Source organism: Sorex araneus, chromosome 6 (genome assembly GCF_027595985.1).
Source record: "Sorex araneus isolate mSorAra2 chromosome 6, mSorAra2.pri, whole genome shotgun sequence".
Taxonomy (NCBI): Eukaryota; Metazoa; Chordata; class Mammalia; order Eulipotyphla; family Soricidae; genus Sorex; species Sorex araneus.
In genome coordinates this window covers 30555047-30578836 of record NC_073307.1, presented here as the reverse complement: position 1 = coordinate 30578836, position 23790 = coordinate 30555047, and the positions used below count along the sequence as shown (strand labels likewise).

Genomic DNA, 23790 nt, shown 5'->3' with positions numbered 1-23790 from the left:
AGAATAATAGCAGCCAATATGCAGTATCCGGGATGGATTAGCTGGTTTACAAATTCATCAGAATAAAAACATGTCACATGAGAAAAACATGAATATTTTTACTATTTGGCAAGGATATGTTATGATATTCCTGGTTAGAAACACACAGTAATCAGTGACAGAATATTGTCAAACTGTATTATATGTACATTTTCAGGGAGACCTTTCTTTCATGTTGTTGTTTTTTTTGTTTTGTTTTGTTTCGCTTTCCTTTTTTGGTTTTGGGCCACACCTGGTGGTACTCAGGGCTTAGTCCTGGCTTTGCGCCCAAGGATTATTCTTGTCGGGTATTCCTTTGCAAGGCAAGCATACTACCTGCTGTTCTATCGAGCAGGCCATGGGGGAGACTTTTCTTGTGTCACGTGAGAAGTCTCGGCAGTAGGCCCTCAATAAAGCAAAGATACCTCTGACTTGTATTTAAAATCTGAGTCAGGAGAAAGCATGGTGAGTAAAAATAAACCAGTACCAAATACTCGAGGGCGAAAGTACTTAAGGAAACAAAAGAAGGAGGGGTACTATGCCAAAGCACCCAAGAATCTGCTTCCATGAATCTGAGTGAAACAATGGAAAGTTGTTCTTGGCTAAGAGACACACCAGAATATTAAATCTTCATGTGATTGGTTTTTTTAATGAAGGAATTCATGTCATAGACTATCATGCTTGTATCATTTTTGTTATTTATAACTCCATAGTGTTATGATAAATTACAGAGAAATTATATAAAGTAAAATCCTTCGGCATACATAGCAAAATAAAATTTTAAGCTTCTGGAATACTGTGGTTATTGGGATTTTTCCCACATAGAGAGATTATGCACATGAAGAAATGGAATTAAAATGGTTATATAAAATCAGAATCCATAGAAATTTCCAGCCTTGGCAAAAGTGTGATCTGGTAAAAGCAGTGGGCTATTAACAACGAGGGAAAGTTGTTTGCGAGAAGAATTCTGTCTCAGTTATGGCTCCAGGTTAAGGAGAAAAATGGCTCCTCTAGGAAGGTACTTGTTACTACAAATATGTTTCTAACATTGAAGTCTTAATGAAAATGAGTGTAGGAGTGCTCCAAAAGGACTCTTTTACATCTTACTGTACAAGGCTAGCACAAGGGATAACTGAGTTCACAGTAGAACTTCCAAATAGCAAGTGGCAGTACCTTTTATTGTAACAGCCAAAAATCATAATAAAGAATCATTTTTAAAATGTAGGAATTGAGGCCAGAGAAATAATACAGCATGACTGACCTTGAGTTCAAATCCTGGCACCCCATATGATCTCCTGAGACCTGCCAGAAGTGATTCCCCAGTGCAGAGCCAGGAGTAAGCCCTGAGCACCACCAGGCGTGACCCAATAACAAAAAAGTAAAAATATATATATTTATATATAACTGGTAAGAATTACAAAAATTTTCACAAGATTATGAACAACAGTCTAAGTATGAGAGGAAATTGCTTTTGAACAAGAAGCAATTATATAAAAATTAAGAAAAATAACATTCAAAAAAGAAATGTGGTACTTACACTTAAAATCATAATCTTGAATTAGAGCTGATTAGATACAGCTATAGAAAGCAATGGTGGATTGAAATATAGCTGAAGAATTTTCCCAGAAGGCTAATTAAAATTATGAAGAGATAGAAATATTCAAAGAATCTTTGAGAGTTAATTTTTTTTTTTGGTTTAGAACCCTATGTTTCAGGATTATATCATGTATGAGTAGCACTGTAGCACTGTCGTCCCGTTGTTTATCAATTTGCTCAAGCAGGCACCAATAACGTCTCCATTGTGAGACTTGTTGTTACTGTTTTTGGCATATCGAATACACTACAGGTAGCTTTCCAGGCTCTACCGTGCGGGCAGGATACTCTCAGTAACTTGCCGGGCTCTCTGAGTGGGACAGAGCCATCAAACCTGGGTCAGCTGCATGCAAGGCAAATGCCCTACTCACTGTGCTATTGCTCCAATCATCATGTATGAGAATATCATAAAATTCAATTAATATTATTTTCTTAGATTGAAAAATTAGTTTATCTCATTTATTGTGTTAAAATATTGGTTCAATTAGTCATGTATTATTTAAAAAAGATCATTTTTTGTTTGTGAAAAATTTATCTCAATCTCAATTTTGTGTTTTTTTTCTCTTAGGAAAGATTTCTGTGTACATAAAGATGAGCCTTGTGACACTGTTGGTAAGTGAACATAAACATTTTTATACATGAGGAGTTTGGGGTTCTTAAAACTGCATTGGCTTAAATATAAAATAAATATTTGTATATGGTGGTGTTAGTGAATTATTACTACTTTATCTGATATATCGTTTTTCATGTTTTTAATACCTTAGTTATTAGTAAAAGCTTAAAGATAAACAGTTAAATATTTTCAGAAAGAGAGAGTGAGAGAGAGAGAGATAAAATTATTAAATTCTATTAATGGCAAACCAAGGCAACCCATGTTATGTTATTCTTCCCCTTGTTTTGTTTCTGAGTTTTATGTGTTTATAACTTGTAGCAGGTTACACCAAAGAAATTTCATCTGATTTATGTGATGTAAGGAGTTTCTATAAAAGAAGTAGGAAATATCCTGTATGTTGACTGATATAAACTAATACCTAATCCCTAAATCATAACCATATATGATTTACATGAAACCTCAGTACCTAGTTTTATTTTATTTTTCATTTTTGGGCCACACCTGGCAGTACTCAGTGCTTGTCCCTGGCTTCACCTCAGGGATCACTCTTGTCAGGGCCCTTATGGGATACTCGGGATCAAACCCAGGTCTGCTATGTATAAGGCAAGCACTTTACTCACAGTACTATCTCTCTGGCCCCTCAGTACTTAATTTTAAGACAATAATCATATGTCAATATAAATGCATCTATACAAATTAACCTATCTAAAGATAGATATGAGAGGCTGCAGAGTTAAGTACAGTTGGTAAGGTGCTTACCTTGCACCTACATGCTCATCAGGGCCTGAGCATCTTAATTGTGCTCACACATGTGCTTACAGGGGTCATATTCTGGGCTGTGCGGCCCCCAGAGGTTTGCAGTTGTGACGGCATGCTGCAAATTACAGTGCTTGTGCACACCTGGCACAATATTGATGGAAATGGTCTGTGGTTCCTGGGATCATAGATAGCAGAGATGCACAGACCAACATTGCATACAGTGGGATCAGGCATCAAACTCATGACATCACGCTTGTGTGGTAGGTGTTTTGGTCATTGACCATCTCCCTGCCCCCCTGTATTTATACCATTACATTATAAGTATAGAAGAATCCCCCCCCTTTTTTTTTTTGCTTATTGGTTCACACCCAGCGATGCACAGGGGTTACTCCTGGCTCATGCACTCAGGAATTATTTCCTGAGTAAGCTTTGAGCTTACCTGCATTCAGAAATCACTCCTTGCAGGGCTCTGGGACCATATTAGGTCTCAAGGATTGAACCCAGGTCAGCTGCATCCAAGGTAAAGCATCCTACTTGCTGTATTATTGCTCTAGTCAGATAACTGGCTCCTTTGCTACCACAAAAGAGGTTTCTATTTTATTTAAAACAATTTTTTTCCTCCTTAGCTATGAATGGGATTTCTGGACACAACACTACTAGGTTATGTGTTTGGGCCTCATGGTGTTGGCCTTGGCAATGTTCAGGAATTGCACAGTGTCGGGAGTTCAACTTGGGGCCTTATGAATGCAAGACATGCACACCCACACACAATATTGCATTTTAAATGAGGTGAACACTCCCAGTGTTGTGAACTAATATATAAATGCTCCAGCTGATTGTTGTACTTACTAAGGTTATATTTTGAAAGTCATTTAGAGGGTTTAAAAAATTAAAGTAGTTTTATCCACCGCTCACATACACATTTTTCCTGTTGGTTTGGTCAGGTAGGTTGTTTGATAGATTGGCGGGCATCTTTATAGATACGGGAAGAAAAATGCTATTTGATTTTTTTTCATTATTTCCTCCTTTTTATTTATATGATCTGAAGATAAAAAGGGCTGGAGCGATCGCACAGCGGTTGGGTGTTCGGCTTTCACGCGACCAACCCCTGTTCAATTCCTCCGCCCCTCTCGGACAGCCTGGCAAGCTAACGAGAGTTTGCAGCCCAAACAGCAGAGCCTGGCAAGCTACCTGTGTGTATTGGACATGCCAAAAACAGTAACAATAAGTCTCTCAATAAGAGACATTAGTGGTGCCTAATCGAACAAATCAATGAGAGTGACAGTGACAGTGATTTCCTCCTTTCCCTTCATTGTTGCAGTTGTAGTGACGGGTGGCAATCAGGTCTGGCAGTAGTACCTGCATTTCTTTGTGTTGCTCACCAAGATTTGCCCTTATTGTATACAACCAACACATTTTAGTTATAGTGCCTACAAGAGGCACTGTAGCCTCCCACAGGTGCTTGCCAGGGGTCAGACTCCCTAGCCAAGGTGTTCACATGTACTTGTAATGATGCTGTAATGTGGTAGCAAATTGTTTATCTCACTGGGAATCGCTTGCAGCAGAGCTGTGAAGATTGTGCTTGGTCCATATCGCAGCACCAGGGAGGAAGCTATTGGCCTGATGCCTGCAAAGCAGGTATTCCAATGTGCTCTTCTTCCAGAGCCCTGCTACCTGATGCTTGAAGTCACAAAATCAGAGTCCTAAACTCTGTTCAACACGTGGTCTCATAGATAAAAGTTATAGTTTATTTCAGAGTTTTAGAACCTATGTTAGAGAACTATGATGATATCCTCATATTTCAGGGAAGTAAATTTTGTTTTCAGATGCAAATGATGATTATATATCAAGCTGTAGTGCTTGTAAGGTGTTTATTTCCTGGGATAGATTAAGTTAGGCACAGGTGGAATTATGAAATTATTATTCCCAAAGATGTTCATATTCTAATTCCTGGGACCTAGAGATTAGTCAGCATATACCATGAAGGAAAATTACAATTGCTGATGAGACTCCCAATTTATCTTAATGGGAGATTATTGGGGGCCAGTAGGTGTGCTCAGTATTGTTGCCAGGTTGCTTAAAAATGGTCAAGGAAATTCACTCAAATTGAGTCAGACTCAGAGAAGTGATTACTGAAAAAAAAGCACGAAAGTACAGAATTGGCCTTAAAATTAAAAAAAAAAATTCTAAGAAATACAAGACTCTGATGATTTTATAATTGATTTCCAATGAAAATTTTAAAAATGGATGTCATTATTATACAAATTTTTTTAGAGAATGGAAAAGAGTGCATTAGAGCCATATAATTTTCTTATCAAAACCCAGAGTGGATAGTGTGAGAAAAGCAAAATAAAGCAAGTTTCAAGAAATATAAGTTCAGAACCAAATATTATCAGTTTTTTCTTTTTGGGGGATATGCTGGTCAATGCTCAAGTCTTATTCTTGTCCCTAAGTTAATGTTCAAGTATTATTCCTGTCACCACACTCCTGGTGGGGCTCAGAGGAACATATAGGGTGCCAGGGATGGAACCTGGGATAGCCATTGCAGAGCAAGTGGCATACTTTTTGTATTATCACTATATCTGCAGCAGATATTACTTCATAATTTATCTTTTAATAAACAAATAACTATTTTATTTGAGACATTCTATAAATTCAGTGATGTCTTGACATTAGAAATTCTTTAAATATAACTATGTAATTCAATCAAGGACAAAAACCTGTATGATTACTATTATGAATGAAGGAATATTATAGGATTAAAATTAATCATAAAGACAGCAAAATAGGCAGTATGGAAATTGTACTAAATGTACTAAATTGTAATAAATATATATGCAATTAATGCATATGTTTCTAAATATTGTAGTTTTGAAATGAAATCCTTTCAAAATAAAAAAGAAAGGAGAGGATTCTACTATCAATACTATTCAATAGTATATTAGAAATTTAGACCATAAAATGAAGTGGATAATATGATTTTCTACATATTTAAATAAACTGAGAAATGATAATATGAAGTTATGACAATTAACAGTTATAAAGATTTACATGCTTAGTTAGAAAAGCATTCCTTACTGGTACTGCCTCAGTGGACCCCTGAAGCACTGCTAAGGTGGCCCTTATGGTCCCCAGCATTGTTGAGGTCCCCACCCCATCCTGGGTCATTGCATTCCCTGAGCATTCAGGTCACACCAACAGGGCTAAGCAGTGCCAGAAGTTGCTCCCTAAGCAATGGGAGCCACTTATCCAAAATGTGTTTGGTTTAGAAATAATAAAACAGTACATTTAAAGTTTTATTTTAATTTTTTTGACTGTTTGTTTTGGGGCCACACCAAGCAATGGTCAGGGGTTACTCCTTGCTCTGCACTTCTGAATCAATCCTTGAGGTGCTCAGGGGACCTTATGAGAGGCCTGGGATTGAACTCAGATTGGTCACAGGCAAGGCAAACACCTTATGCACTGTACCATCTCTCTGGTCCATATTTGGACACTTTAAGTGACACCGTTGGTTTTCCCCAAGGAGTAAGTGGAAGTTGTAAAATAAAATGGACATGAAGTCAGTAAAGTTTTACAATGCTGCCATTTTTTGTGGGGGGCAATTATATCTACTCTTTTAATGGGGAGCCACATTTGGCTGTGCTGAGCTGCTCAGGAAGCCCTTCTGACTCTGCAAATATGGTTCGCTCCCTTGAAGGATTTGGGGGACCAATAGGGGTGCCAAGGATCAAAGCTGGGTCAGCCACCCGTAAGATAAGTGTGTTACCCACTGTACTGTTGTTCAGGCCCCATATCTACTCTTGCTTTTGCATCATCAATACAAATGTTGACAGTTTTCACTTTGTAAACTCTGTTCGCTTTTACACTTTACAATCTAGGAAAGACATTAGGAAACCCACTGAAAAAATTCTATGGAACCCTGAGGTTCTGAAAAATTCTTCTTAAGAAATTCAGCCACAAACTTGTAATGATTGACCATCCATGGTTATCATCAGTGACCCAGCATATCGTTTGCACATGGTTTGTAAAAATTTAAAGAACTTTAAGATTTAAAAAAAAATGGTAAATGCACAGCACTCACAAAGTACCTGGGGATCTACACAAATCATCAGCCTTTATGAATATTTCTACTATGCCTATAAATAAGAGAGGTCATGCGTCTTTTGCCATCAGATTTCCAACTGGAGAATGTGTGCATAGCCCTTGCATTCTCTTCCTTAGGCTTTAGATACTTTAATTTGATTAAAAAACTTATCCTGCCTTTTAGCAAGTTAGAATAATAATTTATTCTTGTGTATATATAGAAATAACCAATTTTACATACATGGAAATTATTAAATAGGCATTAGACCACCTAGAAAGCAACTGCCAAAAAGAAACATATTCAGAGACTGAAACATACTTAAATATTCCTTTTATGTGACATTCTACATGTGAGAATCTCCAGACACTTCCCTTTCCAAACACCACTACATTCTCCAAACCACATTTCAGCAGAAGTAATCATTTTTATTGGGTGAGAAGAGGTCAAGCCATTTTTTAAAAGTAGCTTAATTTCATTAAAAAGACATTGTGACATTTTCTCATGCTTTTTCTTGCATGTAAAACACAGAGAATTCCTCAGATTTAAGAAATTACTGGCATCATTTTTCTCTTTAATCCCCTTTGGGTTAGAACTCTTTGTTTCTTCTGAAATCCATATTTAATATGAAGTGTTTTGAAATTCACTTCTTTTTGGTTCTAGACAGAAAAATAAGTTAACTATTTCTATATGTCTTATATCCTAAGTGAATTAATTAAAATAATTTAGTCTTCCAGGGAATTAAAATAATTTATTGAGTGTTTATATATTCAATGTCCTGTGCTCTATAATGACTGTGAGGTTTTCTTTTCTAGTTAGCTTAGTGGGATGTATACTTTAACAAAAATATTATCAAGCATATTAGAAGTTTGTATCAGCTGTCTTAAATTTGACATAAAGTGAAGGCAGGCTTGGAATACCCAGTAGTCACTATGCTCATATGAGAAATATTGTTTCTATTAAATGTGGTTGTTCTCAAGAGTACAAATAGGTTGTATCCAGTGGGGTAGACAGAATTCTAAGATGACACTTTCAAATGATGTCCACTGCTTTCTCAAACACTAATCTAGGTATTGCTATCAAAGAAATTTGCAGATGTAAAGTTCAATAATCCAGATAAAAAATGGAGATCCTTCTGAGAATTGAAACCAACATTTTAAAGCAAAGAGAATGAATTTAATTATTTGAACAACTGGACTGAATTTCAGACTGGTGCATTCCCTCTAGATTTTAATTTTTAGGTAGGAACCCAGCTGAATGGCATCTTAATTTTGCCCTTGTGAAATCCTAAGAAGAGAACTCAATTAACCTTTCTCAGATTTCCAATATATAAAACTGTGCAGTAAGCCACTACATTTGTAATCGTTTGTGATACAGCAGTAGAGAAAATGAACCCATTCAGACTAAAAGATGCCTATTCTTATAGATTGATTTAGGATTTATATGCTGATAAAAGCAACAAGGTCCCCTTTGGTGACTGTACACTTCATGCTCTTTGCTCACATCTAAGCTTTGCATATGGGGCCCATGACCCTAAAAAATTTCTTGGAGAAATGAATTGCAGAGTCTCCTATACTGCAGCTGTAATCAAGTGACTGACACAGATTTCAATAATAATATGAATATTTTGAAAATAGGTCATGAAAATTTGATAAGGAAATCAAAGACCTCCAAACCTTGGAAGTTTGGAGGTTATATTCTTAACCTAAATAGGTTAATTTTATGTAAGAGAAATTTTTTAATACTCTTCAAAGATATAAGGTCAAGAATCACATAATACTCAAAATTTCTAGAAGATAATCCTAAATTATATGTAATGAAACCAGAGAAAGTCATTTGCATGGGAACAGACAAGTATTTTTCTCAAATGGCAGATTACTTGACAAAGAGTAAGATTTGTTTTAGAAAGGTATTAAAACAAGTAAAGGCAAACATTATTGAAATGTAAGAACAGAATGAAAGTCTTAGTAGATAATGTGAAAAAAACAAAACAGATGAAATTTTTTAATGTAAAAAAGGGCACAGAAAGTTAGTGCAAAAGGTTAATGGGCTAGCTTAGTGGTAAAGAGGTCTTGGACATAACACTGAAAGTATAATTCATGAAAGGAAAACCTGATGGGCTGGAGAGATAATACAGGAATTAAGGTGACTGCTTTGGATGCTGCTGACCCCAGTTCAATATAACACCATGGGTCCCCTTAGCACTACCATAAAGTCAGGAGTAGCCCTAGAATGTTGCCAGATGTAGCCCAACACACTCTTCCAAAAGAAAAACTGGAAAACTGTATTTTTTAAATATAAAAACATTATACTTTTACCCTCGTAAAAGATTAAAATACCATTTATGGATGAGAAATAAGTATATAGAATATATATACTGATAACACAGAATTCTAGGTTAACAATATAAAAAAAAGAACAAATGACTTGAAGTGACACTTCACAGAAAAGTGTATATGGGTGGAAGATGAAACATATCAAAAGGCATTTGACATCATTTTTTATTAAGGGTGTGCAAATTTGTGCACACCCTTAATTAGCTATTATGTGACTAAAATAAAAATTACAATACCAAGCCTGAATGATAAGGTGAATCACCTCCACAATGCTTCTTGGAATACAATTTTTACAATATGTGGGGAAACAATCTTCAGTTCATAATAACAATAAACAGATATTTTATCATAATTCCATTCCTAATTATTTTCTTTGCACACAAAATTATTTTTTATCCAAAATCTCATGAATGCTTATGTCTGCTTTGTTAGGAGTTGTTTCAAGTTGGAAAGAATATAAATGTTCTTCAACAGATTATTGGATAAGCAAACCATGGTACATCTATATTATGAAATGCTATTTAGAAATGAAGAGGAATGAACTATTTCTTCGTTTTACAGCTTGGAGGAACCACAAAGCAGTGAAACAAGTCACAAGACTACCTATCATCTAATCCCATGTATATGGCATTCTCTAAAAGACAAACATGCAATGTTGGTTAAGTTAGTGACTTACTCTGGCTAAGGGTGAGAGAAACTATAAAGGAAGAGGAAAAGACAATTTTGAGGGTTGTTAGACCTGTGGTTCTTCATGGTGGTAGTAATTATGTAAATCATAAAATTGAATTGTATATTAAAAGGTGAATATCAATGTATGTAAACTTTATATTTTAGATTAGAGAAAGTGTTGGGTCGTCAGGTTTGCTTTTAGCCTTGTAGCTGAGGATTCCAGAAAGGTCTTTGCAGACTGCACAGGGTGTCTGATACTCCAGGGTTCAGTAGTATTTCTACTATTTCCTACTATTAAGCTTTTTATCAAATCCTTTCTGCTAGGGGTGGCAAAGGGTGTGCATATTTGTGAAGGAATTCATGGAAAAAAATATAGCAAAAGGAAAATTTATTAGGGAAATAGACATTTGCAAAGAAGCAAGAATGCCTTTACTCAGTCATAAGGGACACAGAGTAATAGACCAAGTCTTATGTGTTATCTGAGTTTATATGTCACTGTATCACTGTCATCCCTTTGCTCATCCACTTGCTCAAGGGGGCACCAGTAACGTCTCCTTTGTGAAACTGGTTACTGTTTTTGGAATATCAAATACACCATGAGGAGCTTGCCAGGCTCTGCCATGCTGGCGAGATACTCGGTAGCTTGCTGGGTTCTCTGAGAGGGGCGGCGGAATCGAACCTGGGTCAGCCTCGAGCAAGGCAAATGCCCTACCCGCTGTGCTATTGCTCCAGTCCAAGTTTATATAAGGGATGTCTAAGTCACTTGTGTTCGGTGGGACAACCAGGTTAGAAATTTTGCTGATATATATCGTTCTCTTATGGGCTTAAGTCTGTTTCATGTCAATATGAATTTTTGCTGAAAGGTTTCCTCATATGCACACTTGTAGGCTGGCATCTGGGCCTTGTGATCTGGGAACAAAAACTTGCTGAGTATCCTGAAGGCAAGCATTGAGCTTTTTTCTCCATTGTGGTTGCCGAGCGATTTATGATGTGTATTTCCTGGCTTCCTGTGTCCTTACTTCTACAAATAATCAGTTGCACAGTGACATTTTATATAACAGTGTCACCCCTTAGACTCAAATGGAGGTATTTGCTTTCCAATATTCATCATTTCCAGGTTTAGAAAGACTTATTTTTTTTTTCATCAGAGTGTGCTATTTTTTAAATCAATGCACTGTTGGCCTAAGAAATGATAATTTTTTCAGATTTGGGTATACATTCAAATGTACTTTTGTGTGAGTGGGAGTCAGGGCAGTTGCTCTTAAATGGTGCTCAGGAGGCCCAGTGGCCCACCTGGAGATTTTCTGCTAAACCAGCTGCCAGTTCAGCCTTAGGGGCAGTGTTGTTCAGTCCCTGGGTTGCTGATCAAACTGGTACCAGTCACACACAAGGCATGTGCCTTAAGCCCTAGTACCTCTTAGGAAATCTCTTTCTAAGTTGTGCCTTTCTCCTGTTGGTCTTCAGATACTTGATTTATTTCCATTCTTGGACTGCTGGATTATTTCTCTGCCATGAATGTCTTGGTCTCACACACACACACACACACACACACACACACACACACACACACACTTTTCCCACACCATTCATTTTATCACTCCCTTTCTTAACTTCTTTTGTGGTCAATGATCTTGTCTCTCCCTTCAGTCCATGGCATGGTGTTTCTACATCCCCAACGCTCAAGCTGTGTATTTCTGAGTAGAGATGAATCCTAATAAGAAAATAACATCTTTCAGATGGTTTACAATAAAAGCAAGGCTGAACTCCTCTTGTTTAATTTTTGGCTACCCATGTATATCATATTAGGCACTGGCCAGGAAATAAATCAGAAATTTTATATTTCTGCTTTGGCGAGACATGTGGAAGTGATAAGACTTGGATACATAATTCTTAAGGAATTGTTATGAAAAGTGCTTCTTCTTAAGACATTTCTTGTCTGGCCATCTCTTACTAGGTAGGCTTGATTTTAATTAAGGAATATTTTTATGTTTGAAAATGAATTGATGGTACTATTAAATGTTATATGAATATTAGAATATGCTGAGTATATTCTTGGGTTAATAAATGCCTCACTTTACACAACCTCACAGGTCATCCTGACAGTATGGAGAGTTGTTGTTATGAGCATCTGGCAGTACAACTTTGATTTCATATACTCTTTCAAAGTGTCGACAGTGAACAATAACACTTGTTAACCACCTACGGAGTATCATGGGACATTAAGCACATCACCACCTTTCATGAGTTCTCTATTATGGAGGAGAGTTACCTTATTTACAAATAAGAAAACTATGTTTAATGGTTACCATGTTTCAGTGTGCCAGCATGTATTTGAAAAGAAATGCTATCCCAATTAGCCAGAACGCCTCAGACAAATGACTAATTTCATAAAGTGAGTGTGAGAGACCTAAAACTCAGAAACAGTGCTTTCCTGTGGTTGCTGGCTAAAACTCGAGACTGTGACTCAAACTCTAGAATATTTGACACAAGGCACCCATCCTAAAAATATATTATTTAAATTTTGATTTTTTAAAAATATACTTAATATGGAAAACAGGATGTGAAAATGTATTGTTGAATTTCAATAAGAAGTTTAGAAGGTTTCAAATAATTTGTGAAAAAAATATGTAACCAACCTCACTAGTATTAACAACTTTGGTGTATAGACCTTAAACTGTGGTTTTAAAAACACACCAGAAGTTGGAATCTCTTGGTCTTAAACATTGATTTATTCAATTATGTCAGAAGCTATATGATAGAAACATTGTATACATTATATACAAAGTCAAGTTTCAATATTAGTTGAAATTTGAGACTGCTTAGATATTCATAATCATAAGTGCATTATAATTCTAAATTGCTCTTCAGATTTTTTCAATTGGTAGGTTTTTTTTCTTTACTTGAGATTTTAATTCCTAATCATACTGAGTAGAAGCAACATTTGAAAAGTAATAAAATGATTAAGATTGGTAGGGTGATAAATGCCCAATTCTGGATGTATGTATCAAAAGCTTGTGGTATAGGGGTTGGAGAGATAGTATAGCAGGTAGGGAGCATGTCTTGCAAGTGACTGACCCAGATTTGAACCCTACCTCCCATATAGTCCCCCAAGCTCCACCAGGAGTAAATTCTGAGCATAGGGACAGGTGTAATCCCTGAACAAGTCGTGTGCAATCCCTATCTCTCCAAAGAATCTGTGGAATGAACTGAAGAGATAGTACAGCAAGTAAAGTACTTGCCTTATATTCAGCCAACCTGAATTTGATCCCTGGCACCCCATGCCAGGAGTAATCTTTAGTCACAGCTGAGTTTGGCCTGAAAAACAAAAAAAGTACTTGTGGTGTATATACATGTTGGAATACTATGCAGCTGTGAGAAAGACAAATCATGTAATTAATTCAGTTATATAGATGGAACTAGAGGATGTCATGCAGAGTAAAATCAGTCATAGGAAAAGGGATACAGAATGATCTCTCTTACATGTGAGATTTAGAGATACACGTTAACGTAGTAACTATTGGCCAAAGACAGCAGAATTGAGTTTTAGGAGAGGAGGTTTTGGGAAGGGGGGTTGGGCTTTAAAGCCTTGAAGAAGGAAAGTGGGAACTCTGGTGGTAGGTGTGGCACTGTAACAATGTATGCATATAAACACCATTAATAGTATTGTGAATCACAGCACCTCAACGAAGTTTTTTTTTTTTTAAAGATTAGTAGGCTCAATAAAGAATGTTTGGTAAACCTTTGAATTTGAGTGTGTTAGTGGTTGTAGATTTTTCAATGTTTGTAGTTGTATGCTAGAAAAAAGCTTTATAGCTTTGTAATAGCCTGATAGTTTTAGTTTTAGTTGTCCCTGCTTAATGCCTCCAGGATATGGTTACGTTATAACATTATAAAAATGTGTTAGCCAAAATTCCTGATTTATATGCAATCAGAACACATAAATTTTCCCAGTTGTATCCTTAAACTTCATGAAAATCTTCAACTGTGATTCATCTCACCTATTTTTTAGAGTTAAGACGTTTTTTAATCTCTAAGGCAGATAAAATCATTAATCGTAGTACATAGTTTTGGTTTTTTTGTTTTTGGCCTATGAGAAAGGTCACATAGAAAGCCTAGAAACTCTAATTTATCTTTCCTTCAGTTAGCAATCAGAATGCTGAGTTTTCAGCCATGTTTGTGGTAGACAGCACGGTGCAGCTTTCACTAATGATTTACAAAAGTTAGATGGTTGATCTACCATGTATGGTTTTTCCCTAGTGTGTTACAAGAATTCTATCTTCAGTGTTGTACCAGAACCTAAATTAAGAACTGCAGATGGCATATATCACTAATAATTTATTAATAATATTTCAAAATCATAATAGTGTATATTGGAATCTGACTTAAACTCTTTAAAGATTTAATCTCTATAAATTTAAATTTCACTTCAAAAACCATCTAATAATGTAGTCTTAAATTTTCTAGGACAGATGAGAAATGAATGTGAAGCAGAATAAATCTTGAGTACATAGCAGGAGTACAAAATATGTAGACATAAATTCTCTTAATCTTTTTTTTTCCCCACAAGCAATTCTTTCCATTGTTTAATTAAAGGAAGAGGTGAGTGAGCTTAGTTGTGTGGTTTATTTTGTGCTTAAAGAAAGTGTAGAGCAAGAAAGATAAAAACTAAACCTAGTGTAGAACATGTCCCTGACCATGCTATCTCTCCATCTTTTATCAAAAGAGCAAAATTTACAAAAGTGGCCATTTCTTCTGGAATGCAAATCATTTTTCCTCTGAGCTTGCTCTCTCCTTTTATATTTTTATTTTTTGCAGGGAGTGGGACGGGGGCTCAGGTTTGGACCACACCTAGCATTGCTCAGGGCTGACCCCTGGCTCTGTGCTCAGGAATCATTCCTGGTGGTGCTTGGGGGACCTTATAGAGTGTTGGGGATCAACCTGGGTCAGCTGTGTGCAAGGCAACTGCCCTTCCCACTGTGTTATTTCTCCAGCCTGCTCTGCTTTTCTTAAGTGTTGTCACGAACCATCTTTCACCTTCTTCCTATCTTATTCTTCATGTGAAAGCTTGTCAAAGAGTTTATAAGTGGTTTCCATATGCTGCCTAATCCGGTAGTTCATTGATTTGAAATACGTCCTTCACAGTTTAGTCTAATAAAATGAACAATTATTCACTGATTTATGTCACACACCCACTATAATACATGTTTTTTAGACTTACTATCCCCTTTGTATTGTGTGTCAATACACATACTAGCCTAAAAAATTAGGCTAGTTGATCAAAAGAAAACACAATATGTTTAGCTTTACATGTTGCACTAAATCTTTCACAAGTCCCTATTTTCCATATTTCAAGAAAAGATAATGTTGAACTTGAGAATTGAAGTTACTTTTCTTCCAATCTAAGTGACTTTATTTTTAGTACCTGATTTTTGTTTATCTGCTTGAATTCTCTCTTTATTATCCCATATAATCTCCTTGCCTGTCTCATTTGGTCCTTTCCAGGAGGCTGAGGTGATGGGCAGTAGGTCTGAATGGTGAGAATTTCTTTTCTCTACCTAGAGTAAATTTCTTTTAGAATTTCTTTTCTCTAGCACAGTAGGTAGGGTGTTTGCCTTGCACATGGCCAATCCGGGTTTGATTCCTCCATCCCTCTTGGAGAGCCCAGCAAGCTACCAAGAGTATGCTGCCCTCACGGCAGAGCCTGGGAAGCTACCCGTGGTGTATTCAATATGCCACAAACAGTAACAAGTCTCAGATACATTACTGGTGCCCACTCCAGCTAATTGATGAACAACGGTACGACAGTGCTACAGGGCTACCTAGCAGTAGCACATGTTAGACACCCTCCTAGGAATGTGGTTGAAGGTGTCAGACAACCCAAGAATGTTGGCTTGTCAGGACCTATGACCTCTCATCCTTCTGTTGAAGAGTCTGCTAATGCTGTATCATAGATCTGTCATCGTGTGTCACACTGCCTGCTCTTTGACCTCCCAGACAATGAGCATCAAAACAGACTTAAACAATAGCTCCATCCTTCTCTCTTCCTTCTTTCACACAGCCTTTTCATTGTCTCTCTACTTCAATCATACTATATTCTCTTCTCCCAGTCTCCTCACCTCCTGACTTCCAAAAGAACCCCATTTCTCACAGAGAAGACTTTTGATGATTAGTCTGAATGAAAATACAAATGAGAAATGCAAAAGAATATGTACATTTTCTGTCACTAAAACTTACTACCACAAGCCTATCTATAACCTTATTTATTTTTATTGGACATGCACAGATTGAGTTCTCAGCACTTTCCTGACCTTGTGGTACTTACATTCTGATGGGATGTGGGAATCTATCGTCAGTCCTTGGGTGGTAAAAAGATAATACTGCTAAAGAAAACTATAGGCCAAAGTAGGAAGTCATCTGGGAATTCAAGGGTGGAGATAGAGAATTTAAATTTTAAACCATTTGATGAGCAAAGGCCCAAAAGAAGGTATGAGGCATGTAGTCCTTGTCTTCCATGCAGCTAATACTGGTTTGATCCCCAGCATTGCTTATGGTCACCCAAACACTCCAGAAATAACCCCTGAGCACAACTGAATGTGTCCCCACCCCAGAAAGGGACATAAACACACACACACACACACACTCACACACACACTGAGCTTTGTAGCTTGTGAGCATTGCTTAGTGTTATCCCCAAACCAAAATAATAAAATATGATCATCAAATAATAAGGGCAGGGGGGAGTGATATTTGAAAAAGATGAGATTTAAGAAGAGAATGTTCTAGCTAGATCAAAACAATAGTGAAGAGATTTGAGAATAATGCATCTCTTCTGTTTTGAAAATGATAAAATTCTGCTCTTTAAGCTTTCCCGCTATTGGTTGTTTTTCCTATTGTTATTTTTTACTTTACCAATAGAAAAAAAAGTTCAAGCAGTAGGAGTGAACAAAGGGATAATATAAGGATGTTTGGGTTTTGTATTTATTTTGCATATAGCTGTGTTAAAATGTAAAATTTATTGGAATTTTAAAACTTACCTTGGTGTAATTAAAAAAAATTACCTTGGTGTGTTTAGGAAATGTAGAGACATTTATTAATTTAATGCCATTAATTTGTATTTGTGCCAATAGTTTTAGGTATATTACTATAAGGAATAAAAATTTTTTTGGCTTTTTGGGTCACATTCAGTGATGCTCAGGGGCTACTCCTGGCTTTGCACTCAGGAATGTCTCCTGGCAGTGCTCAAGGGGCCATATGGGATGTTGGGTATTGGACCCAGGTTGGCTGTATGCAAGGCAAATGCTCTCTCCACTGAGCTATTGCTCTGGCTCCAGGAATTAAACTTTTGTCACTTCTTTTTACATTTGTTCTATGCCTCATTAAATTTTCCTCTTTATTATTTCTTCCTTCAAATCTATTTTTTCCTTTTTGAGTGGGGGCAAGGACCGTTGTTTACAAACAGTTGTTAGTATGGTTTCTTACATGAACTATTCCAGCACCAATGCTTCACCCAGGTGTCTACTTCTCTTCCCCATTTTCCCAGTGTTCCTCACTGACTCACTCTTGTGTGGCAAACTTGTTGCTGAAGACAAGTTGTCAGTTCCCATTGTTTTTTACCCTATTCTGTCTCTTCATATCTCACATATGGTAGAGATAATTCTGTGTCTGTCCCTTTCTCTCTGACTAACTTCACTAGCATGATACTCTCTAGACCCATCCAGGAGACCTCATGATCTAAATTTTTCTTACAACACAGTAGTACTCCACTATGTATATATACCATAGATTCTTTATCCAGTCATTTGAACTTGGACACTTGGGGTGTTTCCAGATTTGGGCTATTGTGAATAGTACTGCAGTGAACATAGAAGGACAGATAGCTTTTCTTTCTTTCTTTCCTTTCCTTCCCTCCCTCCCTTCCTCCTCTCCTACTTCCCTCCCTCACTCCTTCCTTTCCTTCCTTCCTTTCCTTCCTTCCTTCCTTCCTTCCTTCCTTCCTTCCTTCCTTCCTTCCTTCCTTCCTTCCTTCCTTCCTTCCTTCCTTCCTTCCTTCCTTCCTTCCTTCCTTCCTTCCTTCTTTCCCTTCTTTCTTTCCTTCCTTATTTCTTCAAGATGGTTTGTTATAGACATTCAATATTCTAGCACCAGTCTTACCACCATTACACCTTCCCTCCACCATTGTCTCCACTATTCCCAACCACCCATTAAGCCTGCTCCCATAGCAGGCCCTCAATAATATATTTTATATTGCTTATTAATATTAATTTGCTAACAGTGATCAAAGAATGTTTCCTTAGAATAAAGTTAGTGAAGATTTTTATAACTCACCATGGAGCCACTAAGACCTTGTATAAGAGGTTACTAAGATGTTACAGATTAAACCTCTGTGTTGATATTTTGTTAATCGAGATTGGTTGTCTTCTGTATTGCATCCCATCCAATCTGGTGTGCTCTCCTGGTTTATCAGTGTTGTAGAGCTTGAGATTCATGGTCACACACTCCAAGAAGTTCAAAATTTTTAACAGGGTGATACAGCTGGAGTTAAATTTTTAACTGGGTGGCAAAGCATTGGGTGTGTACTTGACTGTAGGGGCTTCCAGAAGTACAGGGAGATGGGGGGAGGTAGCCCAGACGACTATGAAAACTTAAAAATTTTGGTCACAAAGCCTCCACACCTGAGATTTTTTTGTTTTTTGCTTTTTGGGTCACACCTGGCGATGTACAAGGGTTACTCCTGGCTCTGTGCCCAGGAATTACTTCTGGCGGTGCTCAGGGGACCATATGGGATGCTGGGAATCGAACCCAAGTTGGCCGTGTGCAAGGCAAATGCCCTACCTGCTGTGCTATCACTCCAGCCCCCCACACCTGAGATTTTTAACAAATTAATTTTGGGGTGGGACTCATCCTAAGCATTGGAGTCCAGCCAGCATCATGGCTGCAGTTGTCGAGTGTGGAAGCTTCTGGTTGCCAGGGATGGCAGATATCTTTTCTAAATTGAGTTTCAAGTCTTTGGGTTTGAGGCCTAGATGTGGAATTGCTGAGTCTTATGGACAATCAATCACTATTTTATTATAAGCGTTCATATTTTTTTAAAATGCTGTACCAGTCAACAACATTCCCACCAGCAGTTAATGAGGGTTCCTTCCTCAACCCTCCCTTCTCTTCCATCACACACACACACACACACACACACACATACAGACAAACACAAATACACATGGACACACACACAGATCCACACCAACACTGGTTGGTTTGTGTGTGTGTGTGTGTGTGTGTGTGTATGGGTGACATGTGGCAGCCAGTCTCACTTGTGTGAGATGTTATCTTATTGTTGGTTTTTGATTTGCATTTCCTTGGTGACAAGTGAACATTTTTTCCTTCTTCTTAAAGTGGGTTTCTGTTCATACCCCATTTTTCCATGGGGTTAGGTTTCTTATTTGTTTTGTCCAGTGAATTGTGGGCAAGTATCTTCTCAGCTTGTGGGGTATCTTTTTTTATCATTTGCGGTGTATAAGATTTTTAGTTTGATACAGCCCCATTTGTATATCTCTATTTCAGCTTGCTTGAGCAGATTTTAAATAATTGATGATATTTCTGACTTCACTGTCATGATGTGTTCTACCTGTATTTTCCTCAGTGTAGTTCATGGATTCAGATCTGATACTGAGATTTTTAAATCTATTTTGATTTGACTTTTGTGCATGGTGTTAGAAAAGGACCTGAGTTAATTTTTTTCTGTGACTAATTAGTTTTCCCAGCACCATTTGTGTCAGAAGCTTTCCTTTTTCAACTTCATATTGTTTGCTCCTTTATTGAAGATTAACTATATATATGTATATATATATACATATATATATATATGGGGATATGACTGGACTTTACAAATCTATTCAATTTTTTTTTTTGCTTTTTTGGGTCACACCCGGCGATGCACAGAGTTTATTCCTGGCTCTACACTCAGGAATTACCCCTGGCGGTGCTCAGGGGACCATATGGGATGCTGGGAATTGAACCCAGATCAGACGTGTGCAAGGCAAACGCCCTACCAGCTGTGCTATCACTCCAGCCCCAGATCTATTTAATTTTTAATGTTCTCATCTTCCCCCAATTCATGAAGGAGTTTTAGCCATTGATTTTCATCCTTTTTTATCTTTACAAATCTCTGCTATGAATTTTACAAAAGTTCATTTGATTCACAGTGCACACAAACTTACGCTATCTAATTTCAATCGGTGTTTCTTCTTTTACTTACAGAAGTGTATTTTCTCCTGTCTAGGCAGTTTGGATATTTTTCTAATTCTCTTTTTAGGTTTTGGTTTCTAGATTCTTTATTGTGTGGTCAGTGGAAACATTTTGGGTAGTTTCTGCTTTTGAATTTTGTTGAAGATTTTTCACTATATAGTATATATGATCAATTTTTATACACATGTTATATGTACTTACAAAGAATGTAAATTTGTTGGGTGCAGGTTCTATTATGTCCATTTATGCTGACACATACCACACATGAATATAGCTTAATTAGCACCATTTGCAGATCCAGCATCAACCTGTTAACAAGGACTGTTTTTCTGTGATTGCCTAAGTCTGTTATATCCTCAGTGAAAATTTTAAACATGGAGAGACAGCAGTATTTGGGGTAGGTGGGGAGTGGACCACTCTCTTTACATGATTATCCAGGCCAGAAGTGCAGTGATTAGTTTAGCCTAGTAGTGCTCAGTGGATTATATAATGCCAAGGGTCAAATTCAAGACTCACAAAGACAAAGTACACCGACACTTTGAGTTATCTAGCCCCTCAGAGAAATATTTTTTGATGTGCAATTGGGCCATACCCAACAGTGGTCAGGTCTTACTTCTGGCTCTGCAATCAGAGATCACTCCTGTTGATGTTCAGGGTACCATATGACCGCATATGGGGATTGGATTAAGGTTGGTTGAATGAAAGTCAAGAACCTTAACCTCTGTCCTACCTCTCTCAAACTCTAGTGGTATTTTTTTTTTAATAATTCCATTCGCTATTAAAAGAGACATGCTAAATCTTTAAGATTTATAACAAAAATTCTGTTCATTTTTGTCACTTTTTTGGGGTTTGGTTATTGATTAAAGATAGATTTAGAATAAAGTGATTCTATTAAGAATTACCTTTATACATTAAAAAAATATCTCTTTCATCTGATTTTGGCTTGAGTTCAATTTGTCTGAGTTTTTGTATTGGAAATGTTTATATTGTCATTCTGCTCTGTTTTGGTTAATATTTGCATGCTGTATCTTTTCCCATTATTTACTTTTTGACCTATTTATATTCTTATGGTTGAAATACATTTTTCTATAAAGGAATGGAGTTGAGTTTTATTTTTTTATTCCAGTTTCAAAGTCATAGATTTGATTTAGCATAGTTTTAAAAATTTTAATAAAATTTTTGGAAGTGTCATCTCATCTTTTTGTTTATTATATGACGTTATTTCATGATTATTTTCTCCTTTTTATTTTCTATTTATCTTTTGTCACTGTGGGGGCAGGATAGTGTTCAGGGACTATTTCTGGCTTTGTGTTCAGGAGTGATCCTTAGCAAAGCTCAGATCCTTGGGTTCCATTGTAATAGCATTCTAATTTTTTTTTCTAACTGTAGCACTGTCTTCCCATTGTTCATCGATTTGCTCAAGTGGGCACCAGTAGTGTCTCCATTGTGAGACTTGTTGTTACTGTTTTTGGCATATTGAATATGCCAAGGTAGCTTGCCAGGCTTTGTCGTGCAGGTGGGATACTCTTGATAGCTTGCTGGCCTTTCCAAGAGGGATGGAGGAATCTTAACTAGTGGATTAAATACATTTTGATTCTTCGGAATTACACTTACAAGTCCCTGATTTGAATCACATTATGTTAGTCATTATCTCAGCAAATTTTATCTCTGTACTTCCTTAATACCCCTTTAAATGAGGCTCTGTAAAATAGTGTGATGTTCTACCTGGAGTGCAACTTTACAAAGCCATAACCACACTTGTATGAGAATCATCAGTTCTCCTCACGAATTCCCTACTCGTTCCCATGCTCAGGTCTTTGTTCAGGATTCCTTCCACGTTCCATTGCCTTTCCCAGGATGATCCTTGCTAAGAGATTCCCTCCAAAAAAAGAAAGGCTTTTCCTTCTTTGACTTTTTACCCTGTCTTATGTCTTCGGGTCAGGGGTGTGGGGTGCTGAGGGAAAGGGGAGTGCCTTCCCAATAGTGAAGAGGCCTGGGTGCCCCACCACTAAATCTGGACCAACTGCACTAGAGATTCAATGCCAGTACTCCAAGTCGGGGGTGCTGTGCACACCCTGTGGTACTAGAGGTTACTTAACTCACCGCAGCAGTGCTCAGAGACCTTTAGAGCTGCTCCTGGTAGTGCTCAGGGATCTCCTGGGCCACACCAGGCATTGTTCAAGAGATCATATGTGATGGCAGGGACCAAATGGATCAGATGCATGCAAAGCCAGTGCTTGAACCACTGTGCTTTCTTTCCAGCTTCCTGATGGTTTTTGACTCTTCCATAATCCTGTGTACATCTTTGTGTCTTAATATGAATATTTGTTGACTCTCGTTCCTGAGGTGCTGTCAGCTGGTACTTAGCTTTGTGCCCTTGATATTTGTCACATTTTACATTACATGTACCATTAGGCCTCAAGTAATAATAAGATTTATACATAAAAATTTTATAGATAAACCTCAGAGGGCACAATCATGGGATAAATATCTTGCCTAAGAATTTTGAAATTCAATGGTTATAATGAGTGGTTAAAAATTAATAGTTCTCAGGGCTGGAGCGATAGCACAACAGGTAGGGCATTTGTCAGCTTGCATGCGGCTGCCCTGGGTTCGAATCCCAGCACCCCATATGGTCCCCTGAGCACCGCCAGGAGTAATTCCTGAGTACAGAGCCAGGAGTAACCCCTGTGCATTGCCGGGTGTGACCCAAAAAGCAAAAAGAAAAAAAATAGTTCTGAAATTAGACTGTTTACTTTTTGTTAGGATACATTCATGATGCATCTGACATAAACTTTGATTTCCCAATTGGTCCAGTTTTGTAATGTGTGTCCCTATGCTTTTTTGGGGGGAATATCTGGTCATCTTGATGAGATAGATCACTGTTCATAGAAGTGTGCTTTATTTTCCAATAAAAGAATGCTATCTTCTGCTGTATGATTTGATTCATGTTTAGGTGAAAAATTGGGGGACTCTTTTGATTTTCTTTGTGTATTAAAGCAGTATTTACAAAGGCCCTGTATTACATCTATCTTTAAATAACAGCTGTGTTAAATCCTTTCTCCCCTCTAACCTCTACCCCCTTATTATAATAAGAAACATGTGGGCTCTTGAAAGGAACTGAAAAGTACGGGCTTTTAAACAGAACAATGCAAGTCATTTAAATTAGTCATGGTTACAATTATTCTCCATAACTCTCAAGTCAAAATTGCCTTCCTGTGCCAAATGTCGGAGCAATGAGATTCAAAGTGATCAGAATCCTAGTTGAAGTCTCTGACTTTACATTTAAGTAAATGAAGAATTGAAGCAGAAGTTCAATTTTGGTTGGTAAGCAGCACCTTTGTCTGTAAGAGATTCTCTAATTACTAGTCAAATTTTGTATGCATGAGACCATATTTATAAGTTCTCATTATGAAATTACTACAAGCATTTATGGCTTTGGAATATGCAGGAAAGTAACTCATAATTTTACCACAAAT

At 37.2% G+C, this 23790-nt stretch overlaps 1 protein-coding gene across 1 annotated transcript in view; it reads left to right on the top strand.

Annotated features, from left to right (window-relative positions):
* ADAMTS19 (ADAM metallopeptidase with thrombospondin type 1 motif 19) overlaps positions 1 to 23790 on the top strand; it is a 218235-nt gene that overhangs the window by 65174 nt on the left and 129271 nt on the right. The window contains exon 7 of the mRNA XM_004609957.3: positions 2180 to 2223. Within this exon, the coding sequence (XP_004610014.3) occupies positions 2180 to 2223 (44 nt within the window). The remainder of the gene's footprint in view (positions 1 to 2179; positions 2224 to 23790) is intronic.